The sequence below is a fragment of the Sinocyclocheilus rhinocerous genome, unplaced genomic scaffold (assembly GCF_001515625.1).
Source record: "Sinocyclocheilus rhinocerous isolate Xijiao unplaced genomic scaffold, SAMN03320098_v1.1 scaffold5992, whole genome shotgun sequence".
NCBI classification, from domain to species: domain Eukaryota; kingdom Metazoa; phylum Chordata; class Actinopteri; order Cypriniformes; family Cyprinidae; genus Sinocyclocheilus; species Sinocyclocheilus rhinocerous.
In genome coordinates, this window is record NW_015654948.1 from 117,304 (window position 1) to 138,328 (window position 21,025).

At 38.8% G+C, this 21,025-nt stretch overlaps 1 protein-coding gene and 1 pseudogene across 1 annotated transcript; one reads left to right on the forward strand and one right to left on the reverse strand.

Moving 5' to 3' along the window:
* LOC107717903 (acyl-CoA synthetase family member 3, mitochondrial-like) overlaps positions 1 to 21,025 on the reverse strand; it is a 59,852-nt pseudogene that overhangs the window by 25,807 nt on the left and 13,020 nt on the right.
* On the forward strand, positions 19,248 to 20,987 carry LOC107717902 (AF4/FMR2 family member 4-like). Its single transcript, XM_016524812.1, has 6 exons — positions 19,248 to 19,449; positions 19,918 to 20,029; positions 20,105 to 20,181; positions 20,357 to 20,420; positions 20,502 to 20,638; positions 20,741 to 20,987. The coding sequence occupies exons 1-6, from the start codon at positions 19,355 to 19,357 to the stop codon at positions 20,766 to 20,768; spliced, it is 513 nt and encodes a 170-aa protein (XP_016380298.1). The 5' UTR covers positions 19,248 to 19,354; the 3' UTR covers positions 20,769 to 20,987.

Consider the following 21,025-nt stretch of genomic DNA (forward strand, 5'->3'; position numbering starts at 1 on the left):
AAATCCTGTATGGTAAGAGCTACGCGCGGCAGCCTCGTGCTCTTTCTTGAGTGGTTTAAAACCCCGGTTCTGCCTTGGGCACCACTCCACCTATGTATCCTCTGGATACTTATTTTAACAGGGTGTTGCTACTAGGGGTCTGTTGAGACAGTTCCTTCAGCATATACAGAGTGTGCGGTAACCCCTGTGTGACAGGCCAAGACTTAGTGTGATTCTAGGCTCTTGGTCGTATTCCCTTAAAGGAATCTATCCTGATTCCAAGCCTTGAGCCCAGGAGTTCTGGCCCTAACAGGTAAGTTTTTTTGTGGGTATGTAGCCTAGGCCTTTGGCCGTAGGGAATAATGTCACTGACAGCCGTCTAATGTCCCAGGGGCAACTCCCATGGCAACATGGTAGAGTTGGTACTTAGTGGACGCAGTGTCTCGTTCCCTACTCAGGGAACCATGGTTACATGCGTAACCTGAGACGTTTAAAAAAAAAAAAAAAATGTCTATATAGTTTTCACATTTTAGTACATGAAGTTAAAATAAATGAAAATGATAAACTGCCTTCGCAACTAGCTATAAAATAGAAATACAATTATTATTTCTTTTTTATATATTTATAAATATATTTAATTTATTTCAGTTAACTTATTATTTCAAGCTAAAAAAATTTTAAAGTTTCAGTTAACTATAATAACCCTGCAATCACAGCTCTCAAAACATACTTCACAATCAAACCTGGAAACATGCTGAACCAGATTTGACATTAGTTTGAATGTGCACAGGTGCAAACAGAAAGCTGGTTTATAGCTTCAGAACATAATGAATACGGCCCATGAGTTATATATATTATTATTATATATATGTTTCTGCATAAGAGCAGCATGACAAGTTTGCATCTCATCTCATTTTCTGTTCCATGAAAGAAAAGTCAATAATAAATGATGACAGAATTTGCATTCTTGGGTGAACAATTCTTTTAATTTTATGTCCTGCTGTTATGCTAGCAAACTGGACCATTGTGCCTTATCCTTTTATCTCTCTCATTCTCTTTTTACTGGCTTCTTTGATTTGTCTTGCACTTTATTCAGACACACAGTCAAACCTTCATACAGCTCCACCTAAGCATGTCACACAGTCCCACCTATGGACAGTGTGTAGACATGCTCCCTCTATATTGTACATGTAGTACCATAACAGATAAGCATAAAGTAAGTGTGAGAGCAGTACCGGTTTTGAAGCATCCGTCCTCAGTGAATGTGTCTGCTGTCTCCTGAGGTTTGTTCCAGTACTTCTGAAAGACAGAAGAACCTCGAACCAACAGCTCGCCCTCCTTCCCCTCCAAACCAGCCTTTACCTGAGAGAGAGAGACACACACACACACACACACACACACACAAAGGTCTAGAGACTCGAAGTAATACAAAGTCAGTAGGTCTTTTTCATTAATAACTATGTAAGTAAATACAAATTTGATCTTATATTTTAATTCACTTAAATGCATACTTACAGTTTAATCATGATTTTTGTGTAAAAATATTTGCACAGGTTTTATGCACAATAATGTGTATAACGTACACTTGAATGACTATCCACCTTCTTCTGTATAAGTTTACTGCATTTTAAATTGTGGGCAGCACTTCCGGTTTGGAACTTCCACTTAAAATGATTGAAACAAATAATTTCAAATAATAGGGTTGCACTACAAGGCAAGGCAAGGTAGTTAGTTAGTTAGTATCCTGCTGTAAACTGCACTCATGTTTTTCTCTCCAAATCATCACTCATTACTTTTTTATTTTTTAAAATTTTTTGTCTCACAAAATTTAGCTTTCTGCCCTTTGTCACTTCTAATTCTTATCAGTGGTGTTTACTGGAATATTTCAAAGGTGGAAAATACAACATTTATGTGTCAAATGAGGGAAAGCACTTTGAAATATGCATACATTTTCCAGTTAATGATGGAACATTTTTGATTAACACAACATACACGTATGTTACATAATATAGACTTATATATATATATGGTAACACTTTACAATAAGATTCCATTAGTTAATATTAGTTAATGTATTAACTAACATGAACAAACAATGAACAATACATTTGTTACAGTATTTATTAATCTTTGTTAATTTTAATGAAAATAGAGTTATTAATTTTTAGTTCATGTTAATTCACAGTGCATTAACTAATGTTAACAAGCACAACTTTTGATAAAGATTAATAAATGCTGTAGAAGTATTGTTCATGCTTAGTTCATGTTAACAAAAGTAGTTAACTAATGTTTACTAATGAACCTTATTGTAAAGTGTTACCGTATATATTATTGAAAAATATTTTATCTATAATATATATATATATATATATATATATATATATATACTGACTGTATACACACACAATAATATTTAACATGTCCACGATATTGCTGCTGACTCATCTGAGCTTTTGGGGTTATTCATGGTCTGCTGATAGTAAGTTGTTAAACCTTTTAAGTTTCCTTTTGATATTTGATGGTTGAGGAGTGAGAAGAATTATGCCACCTCATTGTACCCAGTTTTTGTAAATGATTATTATTGCATTCACAGACTGAATCCTAAACAAGTCGCTCATTGTTTACAGTTTAACAGAAGTTACACCCAACAAAGTGTCATGGGGCATATATAGGAAAAAGACAGACAGAAATACTTCTATACTATAGGAAAAAACAGAGTGTTCTCTTGTGTACACACAGGCATTATCATTAAATACAACTTATTGTCTTATATTTTCTTTTATTTTGGTGGCTTATATGCAGTCAAACTATTGGTTTACCATGTTCTTATTGAGATGTAAAGCATGAATTATATAGCAATTCCTAAAAAAGGTAATGGTAAACATTTATTTAATTACTGAGTTGATTTCTAATTGAATTTGGTGTGTGGAGAGGCTTCATTTTGGATTCTGGGAGAAATAATACTCAAATTCTTCTAGCAAAAACGTAATTGTCAAAATTCTATGTTCCAGCATCTCAAACACACTAAAGTTTGGAGGAAATGTCAGCCTATTGTAAAACTGAATCAGTCTGACTAAATAATAAATTCTGTCTGCACTGTAAAGCTGTAGCACAGATATACAGAGCTGAAGTGATGTCTTACTCCTATATACACACGTATGTGCAGGGCTGTACGTTAACTTTTTTTTCACATAGCACTGGTGCTACAGAGGTTGAAAGTTTTGTAGCACAGGCCAAAAAGTTGTAGCACAAGTATAAAACGTCTGTTATCATGTCTGAAAACAAACACATGGAGTTCATCACTTAAACAGGCACTGATGTTCCATACAGAGCACAAAAAATACAAAAAATTGTTTTTAGACAAAGTTTTCTTAATTTGTTTTACTGAGAAAAAACAAGATTTGGTTTTTAAAAAGCCTTTTTCCAAAAGGTACATCTGGAAAAAGGGGGGTCGTCTTATATTCGGGCCAATACGGTATGTCGCACTGTACAGCCCTGCCGTATGTGGAATCTACCCATTAGGGGCTTGAGTGTGAATATAAATGAGATGGGGGCTGATTTGAGGTCTATATGCGGTGTCCACTGGGATATGATTGTGTGTAAGTATATACTGGAATGTGGTTGCCCCTGTAGCAGCATTCCTGTCACAAAATGAGAAAAGGACACAATAGCTCCCAGACTGCTTAAAGAAGCCATTAACAAGCCTCCAGTCCCTCTGCCCATCACAAGCCCTCATTAAAACAGTGGACACACACAGACATGGGCACACACACACTCATGTTTTATTCAAAGCCTCTGGCACAGCAATCCACACTGTGACACCAGGGAGTGGTAGCACCCCCTAGTACAAAAAAAAAGAACTTATTTACATTACTACTATTGGCACAATTGGATTTATTTTTCTGTAGTTCGCCCTTCTGAATGGCTTGTTTAACTAGATTTCTAAATTTTCTTGAAAATGTCAGTGGTGTGGTATATATATATACAGTATATATACATATAAAAATTACACACTAAAATTAAATTGAAAACGGATAGAAAGAGAGTGCAGAAAGTGAGTCATGGTGAGAAAATAGAGGTGGAAAATATGGTGAGGAGCAGTTACAACAGAAATTGATTAAGTGAAAGAGTAAGAGAGATGAACGTATGAAAATGCGTGAAAAATCTATATAAATATTTATAAATAACATGTAGTCACAAAAACAAGTTCTATTGCTTGTGTTTGAAAGTGAAAGCCAAAAAAACTGTTTTGTCTATTTGTACACCATGCCATATAATTCTTTAGTGCCTTTATTACTACATAAAGATGGTAAGAAGAAATTGAATGAATCATTAAGTACATTTAATTAAGATGTGTCACTCTTGATAGAAGATAAGTTGAATAGCTGGCTCATGGGTTACAGTGGCTAGATAAATGTTTTGTATCATAGCTGATAGTCTGTTGTGTATTTTAGAATAGGTGGAAGAACTATCCAGTTTTATAATTATCATTAGCAATAGGTCTTAAAATATTACAATTTAATTCAACTAGAGCGATGCCTAATCTAGTATATGAATTTCTGGGCTATTTTCAAAATGGGTAAAATCAAGAATTGCATTATTTCATGAACTGACTGGAAAAAAAATTCAGACAATTTCTTGAAGAGACTTTTTAAACTCAGTTTGGAGCTTTACAGCATCAATGTTCTGTTACAACAAAGATTCAACTATGATTTGGTTCACACTGCCACACACTCATAATTCACGAGCGTCTCCTCTGGTGATCACAGTCAACCCTGAGACTGATATTGACCGACTTCAACCTACTTCTGAATTAGACAGCCTCATGCTGGTGTCTCATGGGATTGAGCAGGAAATGTTAACAGTGCCAAACTCCTCTTAATCATCACCTGTGAGCAGAACTCTTCACTAATAAAACTACATGGCAAACAAGCTGCCTCTGACAGCCACGTTAGCACCATTTCACAAATGCGTGACAATCCTCAGACACCCAGAGCAATGCAAGGAATTGCAAGAAGAGTACTAAAAGTGCTTTGATACTGACACTAAAAGAAGACGCGGAAGTTGACGGGAGCAGTTTGATCAATGCTACATCACTCAGAAAGACCCATGGAGAGTTTCTCAGAAGATAATCACACGTAAACAACAAAACGCAGACGAAAGAAAGACAAACAAACTACTTCAGAATGGAGGTTCTGTGACAACTTGCCATCATAAACTGTCTGAGAAAAAAAAAATACTGTTATAGATATGAAGCATTAGGGTAAAAGTAACAAAGCCAAGATGATTGTAAAGACTCAAACTACCCCTATTTCAGAGCCTGGCAGAAGTAAGTGGTATATAATACCAAAAAAATCTATACGTCGTTCATATTCACATTCATCTAAATGGAAGTTGATCGGTCAGATTTTAATCATTGTACACAGCAAAAATGTAACGTGGAAACCATAGTTAACAAACAAAATACTATGGTTCTTAATTGGGGTGTTGATATACTGAAGATAAAGCATGATATTTAAAATATAAAATACTGAAATCATATTAATACTTCACATATGATAATATCATAAATAATTCAGCGGCTGGTTGACACTTCAACAAAGTAGGTAGCAGTATTACACTTTAACGCTAGTTTCTATCCATCCATCATAAAATGAAGAAAAAAAAAAAGTAGCTGTTATTGTTGCACAAAATCATGCTGATCAAATCAAAATCATGTTGATCAAATCAAAGCAAGACACTCTTCCAGCATCCGAAAAAAGTTAATCAACAGATTTTCACTATACGATTATCATGGCCAAAATAATTTTGCAATAATATTGTTATAGTGAACGTATAGTATAATCGTGCAGTGAAAATCTGATATCAGGCAGGCCTAGTTCTTAAAATGACTAACTGTAAAGCCATAAAAGATTAATATGGGATCTTCTTCAAACAAGCTTTCAGAATCTTCAGTTGAACTTCTATATTGGTGACACTATGCAAGTATGGCATACCACTGTTAACTTTTGTTAAAGGGGGGGTACAATGCTGTTTCATGCCTTCAGAGTTGTTTACACTGTTAAAGAGTTGGATTCTCATGCTAAGCATGGACAAAGTTTCAAAAAACAATTTGGACGTATGACTGAGTATTTCTGTGCCAAAAATCTTACTTCCGGGTTCGTACAAGTTTCACAAAGTTTCTTTCAAAAAAGTGGACGTATGACTGAGTATTTCTGTGCCAAAAATCTTACTTCCGGGTTCGTACAAGTTTCAGAGAGTTTTTTTTCGAGCGTGGCTCTTCATGACGTAGACGAGGGTGGAACTCCTTATATGGGCATTTCTCCCGGAAGAACGCGCCCACACACGCATCGATCAGAGCAAGAGCGAGATCGCGCCCATCAACGAGCTTCATCCGGCGGCAGCGCTGCACGGGACTTGCTCGGGAAGAATGTCTCCAATCCAAAGAAGTGTTTTTGGTTGTAAGGGAAAGATAACTTTGTTCAGCTTCCTAAAGAACCCAGTGTTATGTAAACAGTGGATACAGTTTGTTTTTCGGGGCAGCAACGGAGTTTCACAAGTGTGTTTGTTGACGAACGTTTTATAAACAAGGCCCAGTTCGACGCTGGATTTGCACACTGTTAGATACTAAAAGATGGAGCGGTCCCAGCTATAAAAGATCCCGGTCATGATTCAGAACTGATTCAGACGGTAAGTGAAACGGCATCAAATGTCTGTTTTGTTGGCATTCAGCGCCCAAGTGCTCGTCACTCTTTAGCTCCGCCCATGGCACGCCTCCAGGAGCTTGACTTTTTCCGGAGATAATCGTAAATCTGTATCTTTCTTTTATAAATATGATAAAACTAAAGACTTTTTGGAGATATGAAGGATGCAGTACTACTCTATAGGTACTCAAGATTAACATGAGATTGGGTGAAACTGTGTATGTTATGCCCCCTTTAAGTGTACACATATTTGCTATTATTGATGTTGGTAGTCATACCTGCATATTTATGAAGTGATGCAGTACCAGGTACATGTGGCCCTTTAAGTAAATTTGACAGTGCCATGCTAATCTCAGTCATGCCATAGCGCTCCAGCAGCACATGACCTGTGATCTCTGCCCAACGCTTTAGGACAGGCTGTGGAAGAGCAGCAGAACCAGACACCATCAACCTAAAAGAGAGAGAGCGAGAGAGAGAGAGAGAGAGAGAGAGAGAGAGAGAGAGAGAGAGAATTGGCCATCATTTCATTTTATACACATTTTTTAAGTTGGAAATTATGCACTGGTTGTGCATAATTTCAAAAAGTCTTGTTTCGCCATTTGACCCTGCGGTAAAGTACACAGAAGCTTATGTGACTGAGTCAAATAAAGGTTTGAAGGCTTCACTTTGATGTAGGTTTACTGAAGAAAAAAAAAAGAGAATTTTGGGGGAGATGCTCTGGCTGGTTGCATCTGAAGACAGAGGCAGTGAGTCAGGATTATAGCTAAATTACTGTGGTGTTTTAAAGGGGTCATATGATGCTTTTTTAAAGATCATTATTTTGTGTATTTGGTGTAACAGAATATGTTGACATGCTTTAATGTTCAAAAAACACATTATTTTTCAAATACTGTACATTATTGTAGGTCCGGGGGGCGTGGCAGAGTCTTAACTTTGATAAAGAATATCTCTTTGGTTTTGAGACTTTAATCTTTGCAACTTCAGGGATCTTATCTATGCAGCTTGTAACACTCCAAAGAGAAAGGAAAACTTGAAATCGCATCATATGACCCCTTTAAAAGAGAAAGAGAGAGGACGGTACCGTATTCTCTCTTTGCACACAGCCCTGATGAAGTCTTGGACTCGAGGTTGAGTAAAGTGTTGATCATAATATTCAATGAGTTTAGAGTAGATAGTGGGAACTGCCATAAATACATTCACCATGGGGGACTTTGAACCGATCAACTGCTCCCAAACCTGGAACACAAAAATTAGCATTCGAGCATTGTCAACCAAATATGTACCTGAACAGTTTAATATAAATATAAAAGGAAATTAATCAGCCAAATTTGCCAATAATAATGCCAGCATGTTCTAATACTGTAGGTATGTACTGATATCTAAATGTTGGCCAATTCATTAACCAATAATTATTTTTATTTTAGCACTGCATGTTTTGTCATTGTAAAGTTTGGCTGGTTAGCATCAGCAGTTTTAACTCTTTTTTTAAACTCTTTTTTTGGAAGGCTCTTAAAAGACACTGAGTCCTATTTAATATTTATAACAGATTTTTATATCAGCTATTAAGTGTTAGATAGCTGATATGCACAACAAATGTTGTATTATTTATGTGTTACAATAATAGCTAAATCAATAGGCTACAACAATTTGTTTATTACTATTATTTTTTAGTTTACTATAGTTGTTATTTGTCATCATATATTGAGGTGTATATCTAAATGATCAAATGAGAAATATATATATATATATATATATATATATTAGTTATGGAATGCATTTCTCACAATGAATGATTATATGAGTAATGATTAATGAGTATAACTGATTAAGTGTAAATATCAATATACTGTAGGTCACAAAAAAAAAAAAAAACTGAGAAAAGATTGCAGGATGTTACCAGCTGAATGGGAATACTAAAATATATTTTCTGCCTTTACAGACCCCCTTAGTTCACAGTAGGTGAAATCAGACATCAAATCATTTAAATGTAGAGTACAAAAATATACTTCTATAACCAGGCAAAAAAAGTATAATGTTTGACCTGGATTAAAAAAAACAACAACAACCCTCATATTAATTGCTTCCAGTATCGGCCTAATCAGACTGTTACCGTTAATTACAGAACAAAACACCACAGATACTGATTAAGTCACTGATTGTGCATCCCTCGTGTAATTTGTCTTGGTGACTGTATACTCTTGGGGGGAAAGGTTGTCGACTGGAGGAATGCTGTTAAAAAAGGAAAAGCGAGTATAGATTTGTAAAAGGTCAGTGTGATTCACAGCAGAAGAGAAACAGTTCAGATTCCCAGTAGAGCTACTATTGAGGTCAGAGTGAAGACTGCACTGTGCAGGACACACTGGGCTTTTACAGCGATTCTCTGCTTTTGATGAATGTGTTGTGTGAAGCATAGTGAAGGACGAAACACCCAATCCCCGCCACACACACCCACACTCATCCCAGTCTGTCAGATGGAAACAGATGCATGTAGACAAGCAGCATAACTGCCAATATAAACAGACTTCTCATGCAGGCTCACAAATCAATTACAGAGCATCTAACTTTCCTAACTCTTTTCAGTCACATAATTTCATTTTACCACATACAAACACATGAGAATGAAAGGCGGTACAATGGATGATCAAACACATAAATGTGTATGATTCACACATAAAAGCTACAAAATAACAATTCTTTCTTTTTCATCTCGCACATACACACACACACACACACACACACACAGTCTCGTTGCATGCCTGGCTGCACCTTTAGAACACAGTGGGAGAAACGCGTGAATTAATTGAAGGTGAACGACAGATTCTCTCTGTCCCCCCTGGGAGGCACAAATCTCCCCCCCGCCCTCTCTCTCTCTCTCTCACCACACCTCCTCCTCTCCACTCTGGTACCCAAGTTGCTCTGGTTTCTCTTTTCATTTCATTAGCCCCTCAACAAAGAATTGAATGAATTTGTTTGTACTTCCACATTGTTTATTTCAAAGTACAGTATGTATGTGTGTAAACTTGTCGTGCACAGGCTGCTCATCAAATTCACAAAAAATCTGGCACATTTTGTCTGGAGACATTCCTGACAATAAGCTATCAAAATAATTTGAACTTGTCAAATTGTTTTGCAGACTTCAGCCAATTAATTTGCTGGTCTACAACATATAACAAAATACCCAAAATTCCTGAAACTTGGAACAAATGAAAAATTAAATATAGCTACAAGTAGAAAAAAACAAACAAACAAAAAACAAGAGGAGGAGTGCAACTTTCAGCTGTTCATTCATCGCACTGAAAATGAAAGGTCAAGACAAGTGCTTTGCATTGTGGGACTGAAGGTCAAGTCAAGCTCATTGCACAGTGCATAGACAGTGTAACAGCACATTTTGGCAGGTGCAGTAGGTTATTCTTTAAAATTTTCACACTTCTCTTACTGATTGCTGCACACAGCAAATAATCAAACACAATTGTTTTTCCTGTGTTCATGAATTTTTAAATGAGAAATAAGATGGGGTAGGACATCCATGAATGGACTTGACTTTTTATTAAAGATAATAGTCTTTAGTTTACACATTAACCTGGCAAAACTATGATCACAGACTTGCTTAATGGCAAGTGAAATTAACACAGAGGGACATTCAAGAAAGCATTATATTGAGGCGAAACACGCAAAAAGGCTCTGTGAGCAATGAGTCAGATGACTCAGATAAGCCAATATTTTTCATCCATTTTTAAAAATTTTGGATTACTTTTTAAAGGTTTTTGTTGTTAACATTTAAAAGTACACTAGCATAAAGATGTCTCAGAGCTAACAGATTGAAAGCTACAAAACTACAAAAAAACAAGTTTTTTCTTTCAAAGCAAATGTATCTGTAAAACTGTACATGACCAATCTCGCACAATGAAATCCAATAATGAGCAACATACATGTAGAAGACACCCGCCCTGCACCATCACATGATGGATAACCTTTAACATCCCATCATTAATAATAGTAGAGTCTCTGACTGCAGGCTGTCTAATGCATTCATACCGCAATAAATTCATCTACACGCATGTTTTGCTCCCACCAGAACTGAGATGAGCGCTCATGACTCAAACAACTCCAAGCCAAAGTAATGGTGGCTCAAATATAGACTTTCTGCTTCATTAAAAATTACTGAACCGCATGTTGTAAATAATAAAACCCTTGTGGTGAAGAAAGCATTTGATCCCTCAAAGAAGGTGTTTGTTTTTTAACATGTGTGTTCAAGGTCATATCTGTGGAAAACAGAGAGTGTAACTTTCTTGTTGGCCTGAATGTCTTTTTTTTCCCTGTTGTGTACTCTCCAGACCTTTCTTGTCAATCAGATCCTTGACTCCCATTAAATTCTCCTGGACCTTAAAACCCTTCCGCTTGCTCGCTCACTGCCGTAAACCCCCTCCCTTTACAAAACACGGACCATTCCTCAATGTCAACCCATCCATTGATCTGCTTCTAAAGCCCTTACTGAGAGTTGGCGTGGCCAGATACAAAGCTACACTGGGCAATCCATCACACAAACTCCACGCTCGCAGTGACAATCCAGGCTGTCTTTTACACACACACATACACAGAGAGTGTTTGAGCCAGAGTCTGTCAGGTCCTGAGTCCTGGTATTGACGCCTGCAGCACTGGCACGCAGCATCAACATGGCTACAATTAGTGCATCTCTCTGACAAATACCCGATAAGGGTGATCAGCAGCCTCCTCCACCCTGCTACACACAACTTCATTGTGCAGGTCTCATGAGTTCCTCCCCAGGGGAGCCGGGCAGACGCCCCAATTCACTGACACTTGCAGCATGGTGTTCTGCAATGTTGCTCTAAGAAAGATTCGCTGTGAGTGCATAATGGAACAAAAAAAATGGCTTTGTGGAATTATTTACAACTTAATGTCTATGTATTGAAACTGTGGCATGCTGTCAATCACCACAGACACTTTTTGAATCATTCCACAGTTTTCAAAAACAAATGGAAAACACATTTACAATAATGAACAATAATTGAAGCCTACAAGGCAAGAAAGCTGAATGGTTTAAAAGCACAATTGTGAAGCTTGTCATTAAGTTAAAAATTGTTTTTCAAAATTGTCTAAATCATTCTTTTTATTTGAGGTGGGATTGCTTTACTTGGAACTTTGGTCATGTATTGGAGGCCATATATGATAGCAAAGTTGCCACTGCTCAACTAAGTCGGATACATTTTTTATCCAATAAGAAAATATGCACATAAACCACTATAGAAAAACAAAGTCATGTGACTTTGCACAATGGGACAGCATAATTGGACTAACCAGCGGACTGATCTCGTTGCACAGCCTCTGAAATATTGTTTTGGTCATTCTGAAATGCTTGAGACAAAGTCTGTCGTCAAAGTGGTTCGGTATAATTACCTCCCAGAACTGTCTTTCACGACTGCATTTCCAAACAGCATGCATCTGTCCACGAAAGCAAGATAACATGACCACATGCTTCGTATGTGTGCTCTGAGGCATTTATTATATACAAAAAAGACCCACAATGGCTTCTCCTAGCAAATTACCTTTATCTTAGTGATATTTGGCGTCAGTTTATCAGGAAGTGGCAATTTTGTTCTCTTCATCTTACTGGATGGAAAGAGTACTTATTTTATGCAATATTCCAAATTTGCTCAAAATTCGCAACTTTGGTTGGAAACATTGCACATCTTCATATTATATATTGCCGACTGTGCTACAGTATCAAGTTTTCTTGAATGGATTACTCTGACTATAAAGGTAAGAATGAAACATTCTCTTCTTTTTCTCTTCTCAACATTTGACATTTGTCCTCTCAAAGGCTGAAACAACTGTTTATACAAGGCACTGTGTTTCAGCAACTGTCCAAAGCACATGAATAGGAGGTAGAGGTCTACACGGGTCCAAAAACCCGAACCCGAAGAGACCCGTAAATGTGCTACACTGAACCGACCCGGACCCGTCTATTATTTTGAAAGTTGGACCCGAGCCCGTGCAGAACCGAGAAATGTCAAAAATGTACTACCCGGAACCGACGCGGACCGTCAATTATTTGAAAGATGGACCCGAACCCAGCCGGGAAGACACAGACCCGACTGGATCCGATCGGCACATATTCCACAGCAAACTGCTATTAACGAGTCGATAAACAAGTTGCGAAAATTAAACTTTTTGTCTTACCTAATGTAAGAAGCCTTCTCCCTTGTACCTGACTGTGATGCACACAATCCTCCTTGCCAAGAAAGTTCCATCCGTGTTATTCCTCTCTTGCCAATTGAAATGCGTAATCCACTCATTATTCCAGTTTCAAAAGTCCACTTGCTGTCACGGTGACGGATGACAAATGCGACTTTGCAGTTTTGCATTTTTTGTATCTCGAGTCAACTTGCATAATAATTTAACCCGAAGTAATAGATTGGGACCCGACCCGGACCCGGCTGACCATTTCAAATATAGCCCCGAACCCGTACGGATCCCGGGTCGGGTCCCGGGTCTCGGGTCCTCCGTGTAGACCTCTAATGGGAGGTACGCGATTGACTGTCTGTTGTTAAGCATCTAGCGGTAACATTCTAACACCACATTGTTTCACACTGTAAGGGTAAAAAGTGCTAACCCCACTTTTAAATTACAAGTGTGAAACGTAGCTTTACGCGGGGATAAAACCGGGGTTTAGAACAACAATAACCCAGGGTTAATCACAGTGTGAAAAGCCCTATTTCAGCTGTGAAAAGCCCTCAAGTGTACTGTATTACTATAAACTATTATAGTGCATTTATGTGTCCAAAAGTGTCCAAAAGAATGAGTCCAAATCGAGGGTATAAATGCAATACATATAATTTAAGTAGTAAATGACCCAGAATTTTTCTTTACATGTGTTATCATTACTGGTGTCCCGTCCTGTTTTGTGTTTTTGTTCAGTTAATGTTTTCATGTCTTGTATTTTGAAATTCTCATAGTCATGGTTCCTGTTTGTCATGTGTTTCCCTTGCTCCTCTTTTATCTTGCAAAGCCACTAGAAGGCAAGCCTGCAAACTTTAGCCAAAAAAGCGTAATGGCTAATGCTAATGCTGCTTTGGCAATATGCAGGGAAGGAGACCAGAGAACATCACTAGATGCATGTCCTTTCTCAGAACAAACTTCTAAGATCTAAGACTTTTCTGAACCAGTTTTAGCCAGTCAATTTTAAACCGACATATGAAGTTCAGTCAGTTTACACAGGTGTTCTAACAGAGCAGATGTAGTTCATCACATTAAATGTTCCACTAATGTTTGGCAACTAGTGTCACAATACTTTTGTCTTCATTTTGAACAGTGTGCTACCATTAAATACCTACAAGTCTATGGATTCACTGTGTAACTGCATGTTGCTCTGAATAATTCCCACATTTAATGATGTGGTTAGTGGGAGAACTATACCTTCTGAGCACTGAACTCTGGCAGCATGATGCAGGTAGCACCCACCCAGAGGGGGCACATCAGTTTGTTTACGATGCCATGCACATGGTGAAGGGGCAGCGTTTGCAGGATGACATCATCTCTATTCCATGCCGACTCTGAGACCAAACCCTGAACCTAAAAGACAAGGAAAAGAGATTTTGATCTACAGGTACTTGTGAGTGTTTTCATGGTCCACATGTTTGAAGCATGCGACAATCACACTGGGTACACAGAAACAGGTCAAAACCATTGTGCCCCAAACCTTTAAATCAGCAAAGTGAATTAATATTAACTGTTTGAGTTAAAATGGACTGAATGATGCTCACAAACAACTCAGTACTCATTGTGCTGTGGCATGAACATGATTATTTACCACGTGCAGCTGGGCTGGTGCATGGGTGCACAATCACGCAGTCCTGAATTAGGTCGAAATGTTTACACTCAACCACAATAATCAGTTGCTTTGGGCGTTATTTGGGTTTGATTAAAATTCACCTGTCTATTACATGTATAGTTCCTTACAGGCATTACATTTAATTTCTTCTTTTGTTTTGCACGATTGTGGTACAATCAAAGAGAATCTGACATGAAATGCTTTTATGCCTCAGCAAAGTCCCTAATAATGATGACACTGGTTGAAGCACCCAGCACAGTTTCTTTATTACTTGATGAGGAACTGAAGCAAGGCAAGTTTATTTATATAGCACATTATAAGTGCTTTACATAAAAGAAAGTAAAATAATCATAAAAAAAATAATCACAAAAATAAAACAAGGAATTTAAAAACTTTGAAAATGATTAAAAAATTTATTTAAAATGAATTTAAGACAGTTGACAATAGAAAATGATTATACATAAAATACAGTGCAATCAGTTCGGACATCGCACAGTGTTCATTCAATAAATGCACAGCTAAACAGTTGAGTTTTGAGTCTAAATTTAAATGTGACTAATGTTTTAGCACATCTGGGCCCGTATTCACAAAACATCTTAAGGCTAAACTTAGCTAATAACTCGCAGATTTAGGAGAAAATCTTAAAAATAATGGGCGTGTCAGTCCTAAATTTAGGACTCCTAAATTTTTGTTCCAAGAGTATTTCACAAAGCGTTTTAGCGCTACAATTAGCTCCTAAATCTGTGAAGCACTAGGAGTAGTGAAGAGGACTCCTAAGTCACTAAGACCAAATCTGAACTATCCTAAAATGGCTGTTGCCAGCAATCTACCTCGGAATATAAACATTTTAGAAACATTTGACGATAATGAGCTTTTAAAAAGTTAAAGGCTTTGGTTTGGAGGTTATCCCAACTCCAAATTTTTTATTATATCCTTAATGTATAGCTGTTTTCGCGTCCAGTTTGGTTTTCTTTTATGTTTCATATCTTACTGTCAGCCATGATTATTCTACTCTGCTAATTAAAAGGCTGTTTATATGCATATTACCAAAATTTTATTAGTCGCTTAGTCGCCGAAAAAAAAAAATTTCCACATGAAGTGGCGAAATCACGCAGTCCGTGACGGACAAATCGTTAATGGCTGGTCTATGTGGTAATGGTAATATAGTACATCGGGCAGGACATCCATATGCTCACCTATATGGAAGCATATAGGTAGCGAAATTCAATTTAAAATGCAATATGCAAAATGGCAATGCAATATGCAAAATGACAATGCAATATTCAAAATGGCAATGTATTTCTGTATTTAAATTTACATTTTCCATTACCCATACGTGCAAAGTTTGTTGCAAAAGGAAAAGGAAAATTAAATGATATAATTTACATGTGCCATTTCCAACAGTAGTCTTAATATGTATTTGCATGCAAATTTGAATGCTTTATAAGTTGTGAAATGAAAATGAAAATGTTTAACACAAATTGATTTGATATGTGTATTGGATCGTTTGAAACATGGCGGCTGGAGATCTGATAAGATCGTTGAATTCACTGGCAGATGAAGTGGAGCGTGAACAGAGAAATATATGAAGCGTATTCCATGCCAAAATCAAACGTTCGAACGACCGACCGATCGAACCTCTACCGAACGTCTATTCGAACGTCTTGAGCTTTGAGCGTCTTACACTGCGGGTGACCCACGTGACGTCAGCATCTTGAAATTAGCTGGTTTTTAAACATTTAAGGAGCCAAGCTGCTGTGTAAAGACGTGCACTCAGAATAACAACTAAACGTTGCGCTTTTTTAAAATAATGAAAGCAAACAGGATGCGCTTTCTGCCGTCTCGGACTCTGTCAAATTATTAAAACATTAATGCAGTGTACTTGCCGTTTTTCCCTAACACATTCATAATTATTATATTTGCCGGTGCGCTGTGGCAATCCTTTTTTGCGTGCGCTTGAGCGCTTATTAGGCTATGTAGGCAATTAAAGGCTCATTATTATGATTTATATGGTTTATTAATAAAAGTACAGGCTAAACAAGAGCGGTGCAAGAATTGAGCCTTGTGGGACTCCGCATGTCATGGATGTCCACTTAGACTTATGCTCTCCTATATTCACATAATAACCTCTCCCTTCTAAGTATGACCTGAACCATTTGAGTACCATCCCAGAAAGCCCGACCCAGTTTTCCAGTCTCTCTAGAAGCATGTTATGATCAACAGTGTCAAACGCAGTACCGAGATCTAGTAGCACCAGCACTGATATTTTGCCAGAATCATCATATGGCTTATCATATGGCTTGCCTATCGGTAATATTGAAGTCTGTGATGCCATTTTCTCTGATCATCTGCCTGTTTTATTTGAGATATGTTCTCCTTGTGACTCTAAAGTGACTGCTCCAACCCGTCGCTGTCGTACGATTAATCCTTCAACTGCTCAATTGTTTTCTGAGGCTTTTAATGGCATTGATGATGATTATTCAATGTCCTCATATGGCCTTAACACCGAAGACTTAACCTCACTGTTCTTTTCAACCAGCCAAAGTATTTTGGATACAGTGGCCCCTTTTAGGATGGTTCGAGAAAAACCTAGAGTTCAACCGTGGCTGAATGCTACTACTCGAGCTGTAAGGTTTGAGTGTAGAAGGGCGGAACGCCGCTGGAAGAAGGATAAATTGCAGATTTCTTTCGATATTTTAAAGGAGAACTTGTCTAAATATCAAAAAACTGTTAGATCTGAGAAATCAAAGTATCTCTCAAATGTTATCTGTAAGAACTCTCATAAGCCAGCTGTGCTGTTCAGTACTATTAATGCGGTTTTGAACACTCCCCAAGCTACTTGTTTAGAGCCTTCTGCTGAAATGTGTGAGAAATTTTTAAATTTTTTTATCAATAAGATTGAGGCTGTTAGAGCTAATATTTCTCTCCCATTGACATTTGTATCCATTTCCACTGAGTGCTCTGCTGTTTTTAGTCAGTTTGAGCCGGTGTCTCTTACCTCATTGAGAGAGATCATTGTTAAAATGAAATCTGGGGATTGAGGGGGCGAATCCTCGACGCTCTCCACATCAACCTCCTCGGAGGAAGATAGGAGAAGCGCCGAGCCCGCTCTCCGGGGGGAAGTAGCCGCAGAACGGGCTTCCGATCCCAGCGAGCGGGCAGCGGATCTGGCAGGTGAGGAAGAAGATAGGGACTCGCCCGTCTCCATTCCCTCCACCAGATCCAGCTGCGAACCCCACGAGCGCAGCTGCCGCTCCGCCTTGGCGGAAGCGGGGCCAGCACCGTGAGGAACGCTGGTGAAGGCTCCCTCCTCAAAGAGAGCCTTCCGGGAGCGAAGCAAACGCAGTGGCGACTGCTCACAATGCGGACAGTCGGCCCTCTCGAGAGACGACACCGCGTGCTCCGCTCCCAAGCAGACCACGCACAAACTGTGTGTATCCCCGCTCGTGATGTAGCGTGGGCAGGGAGGAACACACAGTCTGTAACGCGATCTGCTTTCGCCCTTTTTTGTCTTTTGCTTAGACATGTTTCTTTCTCTGCTGGAGCTTATATTTGAATGCTTGTGCACTTTTTTGGACAGACAACAATAAATAAGACTCACAGAACATAAATCGTGACCGACACACACAGAGAGCTTTGCTGAATGACAGAAAGCTAGCGCCGGCTGCACCTCACGTGCTTTTAAAGCTTCCTGGTCATGACGTCACCCGCCGCTGACGTCTCGCCCATCGTTCGACTGATTACACATATGATTCAGAGCTTGGTATGGCTGAAGGCGTTCCCCTAGCGTTTTCTGACGCAGCTCGAGTTCCCAAAGGGGAACAGAAGTTATACTGTTTACGCCGGGAGGTACTTGTGAGTTATCAGATTTGGACCTTGGTGAATTGAAACCATTTGTGAAGCCCCATGTAAAAAATTTAGGTGTTATCATAGACTGTGATTTTAAATTGGACAAACAGATTAACTCGGTAGTTAAATCCTGTTTTTTCCAATTGAGACAACTCACCAGGGTGAAATCTTTCCTGTCTTCTAAAGACTTTCAAAGAATCGTCCATATTTTTATTTCAACTCGTCTGGATTATTGTAATGGCCTCTATATAGGTATTAGTCAGGCCTCTCTCTCCAGACTGCAGATGGTCCAGAATGCGGCAGCTCGACTGCTGACGGGTACACGAAAGCGGGAACACATCACCCCCGTTCTTGCCTCTCTTCACTGGTTACCTGTCCATTTTAGGATTCAGTTTAAGATTTTGGTATTTGTTTTTAAATCTCTTAATGGTTTAGCACCTAAATATCTGTCCGACTTGATTAAGCTGTATGCTCCGCTAAGAGCACTTAGGTCTGCTGACCATTTGCTCTTAGTTATCCCACGGGTAAAGTTGAAGAGCAGGGGTGACCGAGCATTTGCAGCATTTGCACCGAAGCTCTGGAATAGCTTGCCCTTCTACATTAGACAGGCTCAAACACTTGCTGTTTTTGCTGTTTTTATAAAAACTCATTTTTATAGTCTGGCATTTGACGCTACATGAGAGCTGCTTTCTTCTATTGTTTTATGGTGTTTTATTTTCTTTTTTTGTGTTGTTGACTGTTCGTAATCACTGACATTTTTATTCTCTTATGTGTGTACAGCACTTTGACAATCACTTGTTGTTTTTAAAAAGTGCTTTATAAATAAACTTTGACTTTGACTTTGACTGACCCCTAACCCTGACTCACTACTGCTGCAGAGTAACGAAGAGCTGCCATCAAACATTACAGAATCACGTTCACTCATTTTATTGTATGTGACATACTTTGGAGGGGTGTGTGTGTGTATTTGCAGATGGAGAGGGATGAAAAGTCTTCAAAGAAGAAACAGAAACTGGACAAAGAGAGAAAACAGTCTTCTTCCTCTCAGAAGAGCCTCCACCAATCAGAGTGAGTTACAGAAACACAGCCAATCAGAGCCTGACGTGTTTTACATACTTACTTTCCACATCTCAGAAATGAATTTAAACCAGGATCACTCAAGACTTTTTTCCATATTAATAGAAATGTATTATAAAAGTTATAATAATGATGATGGTGATGGAATGTCTGGGGTTTTATGATGCTCTTGGATGAATATCTTGACAACTACAGGTGTATCAACATGATCCACCAACTGAAAACTAATGCAATCTTGACGGTCACTAGACTGTTTTAGTGTTTCAAACTGTACAAATGTTTGGTTTGTAAAGTGTGTTTGTTTGTGCATCTTTCCTTACAAAATATCCAGTGTCATTTATTGAGCTAATGCAGTGACGTTCATTAATGTGACGCAAGCGCCAGAACTTTTCTGATGTGGAATGGAAAGAGTCTCTGTCTGATAGACGCCGATCTGAACGCTCTTCATGTTTCCATCAGAGCCGTCGGGAACAGCGACAAGATGATGATGAAGAAGAAGAGTGTGAAAAACAGCTCAGGTCTTCCTCAGGACAGAGACGGCCAGCGGAAGAAAGCAGAGACTCATGGGAAGGTACTGCAGATATCCTCACTTCAGATTTCTCCTGGGATTACTGCTCTGATGTAATGAACTGTTTTTATTACTCAGAAAACCGGCAAGAGCCACAAGGAGCTCCTGGAGAAACCTCCTGCGGCCAAACCACGAGCGCTGCTGCCCGATCGCAGGTGCGTGCCGCTGCTTTATTTCACAGAAATCACACCGAGTACGTCTGTGAACATAGAGCGATGTGATACGAGTGATGAATGTCAGCTGAAACGCAAACAACAAGTGTCTTTTAGGCTTCGTCACTCGCCACGTGCATAGTGTTTCTCTGATTGACCTCTGACCTCTGGTTCCCAGGAAACTCTCTGTGGAAGATCATTTGAAGGAAGCCAAAAAGCTGAAGCACAAAGCAGATGCTACGGTGTTTATCAAGCCTTCGGTTGAGTCTGCTGTACGGTGAGCTCCACGCTCGCTCTGACACACGTGTTTCTCTGTTCCTCAGCCGGATAAGATGGCTAAAGCGCTGTGCTATCTGGAGGCTGCGCTGTCGTTCACGGAGAGCGCTGTGGCCATGCAGACGGAGCCGCAGACGCCCAAATCTGCCTACACCATGTTCTCGGAGACGGTGGACCTGATCAGGTGAGATAACAATGACAGCAGTAGTCATATATTGTAAAACAACTGCACTGTTAAATGAAAATTAATATTTCATCGGTATATTATTTTTGCTTTACACTGCAGCAGGGAAAGTACAATACTTCTTTCCTAATTTCTACACTTCAAAGAGATATTTTGACATGTGATAAACAACGTGTGATAAACGAGTGGACTGCATTCATTCAGTGTGAACGAGTCGTTCTGAGACGCAGAAAACACCGGATCACGAGCTGATCGTCTGAACCAAGTGTGCGCTTCGCTTTGAAACAAGCAGCAAAAACAGACTTGATGAAGCATATTGTGCTTTCGGTTTGAGTTCGTTTGACAGATACTGTGCCAAAGCATAATGCCCCAAAACACAACTTTAAA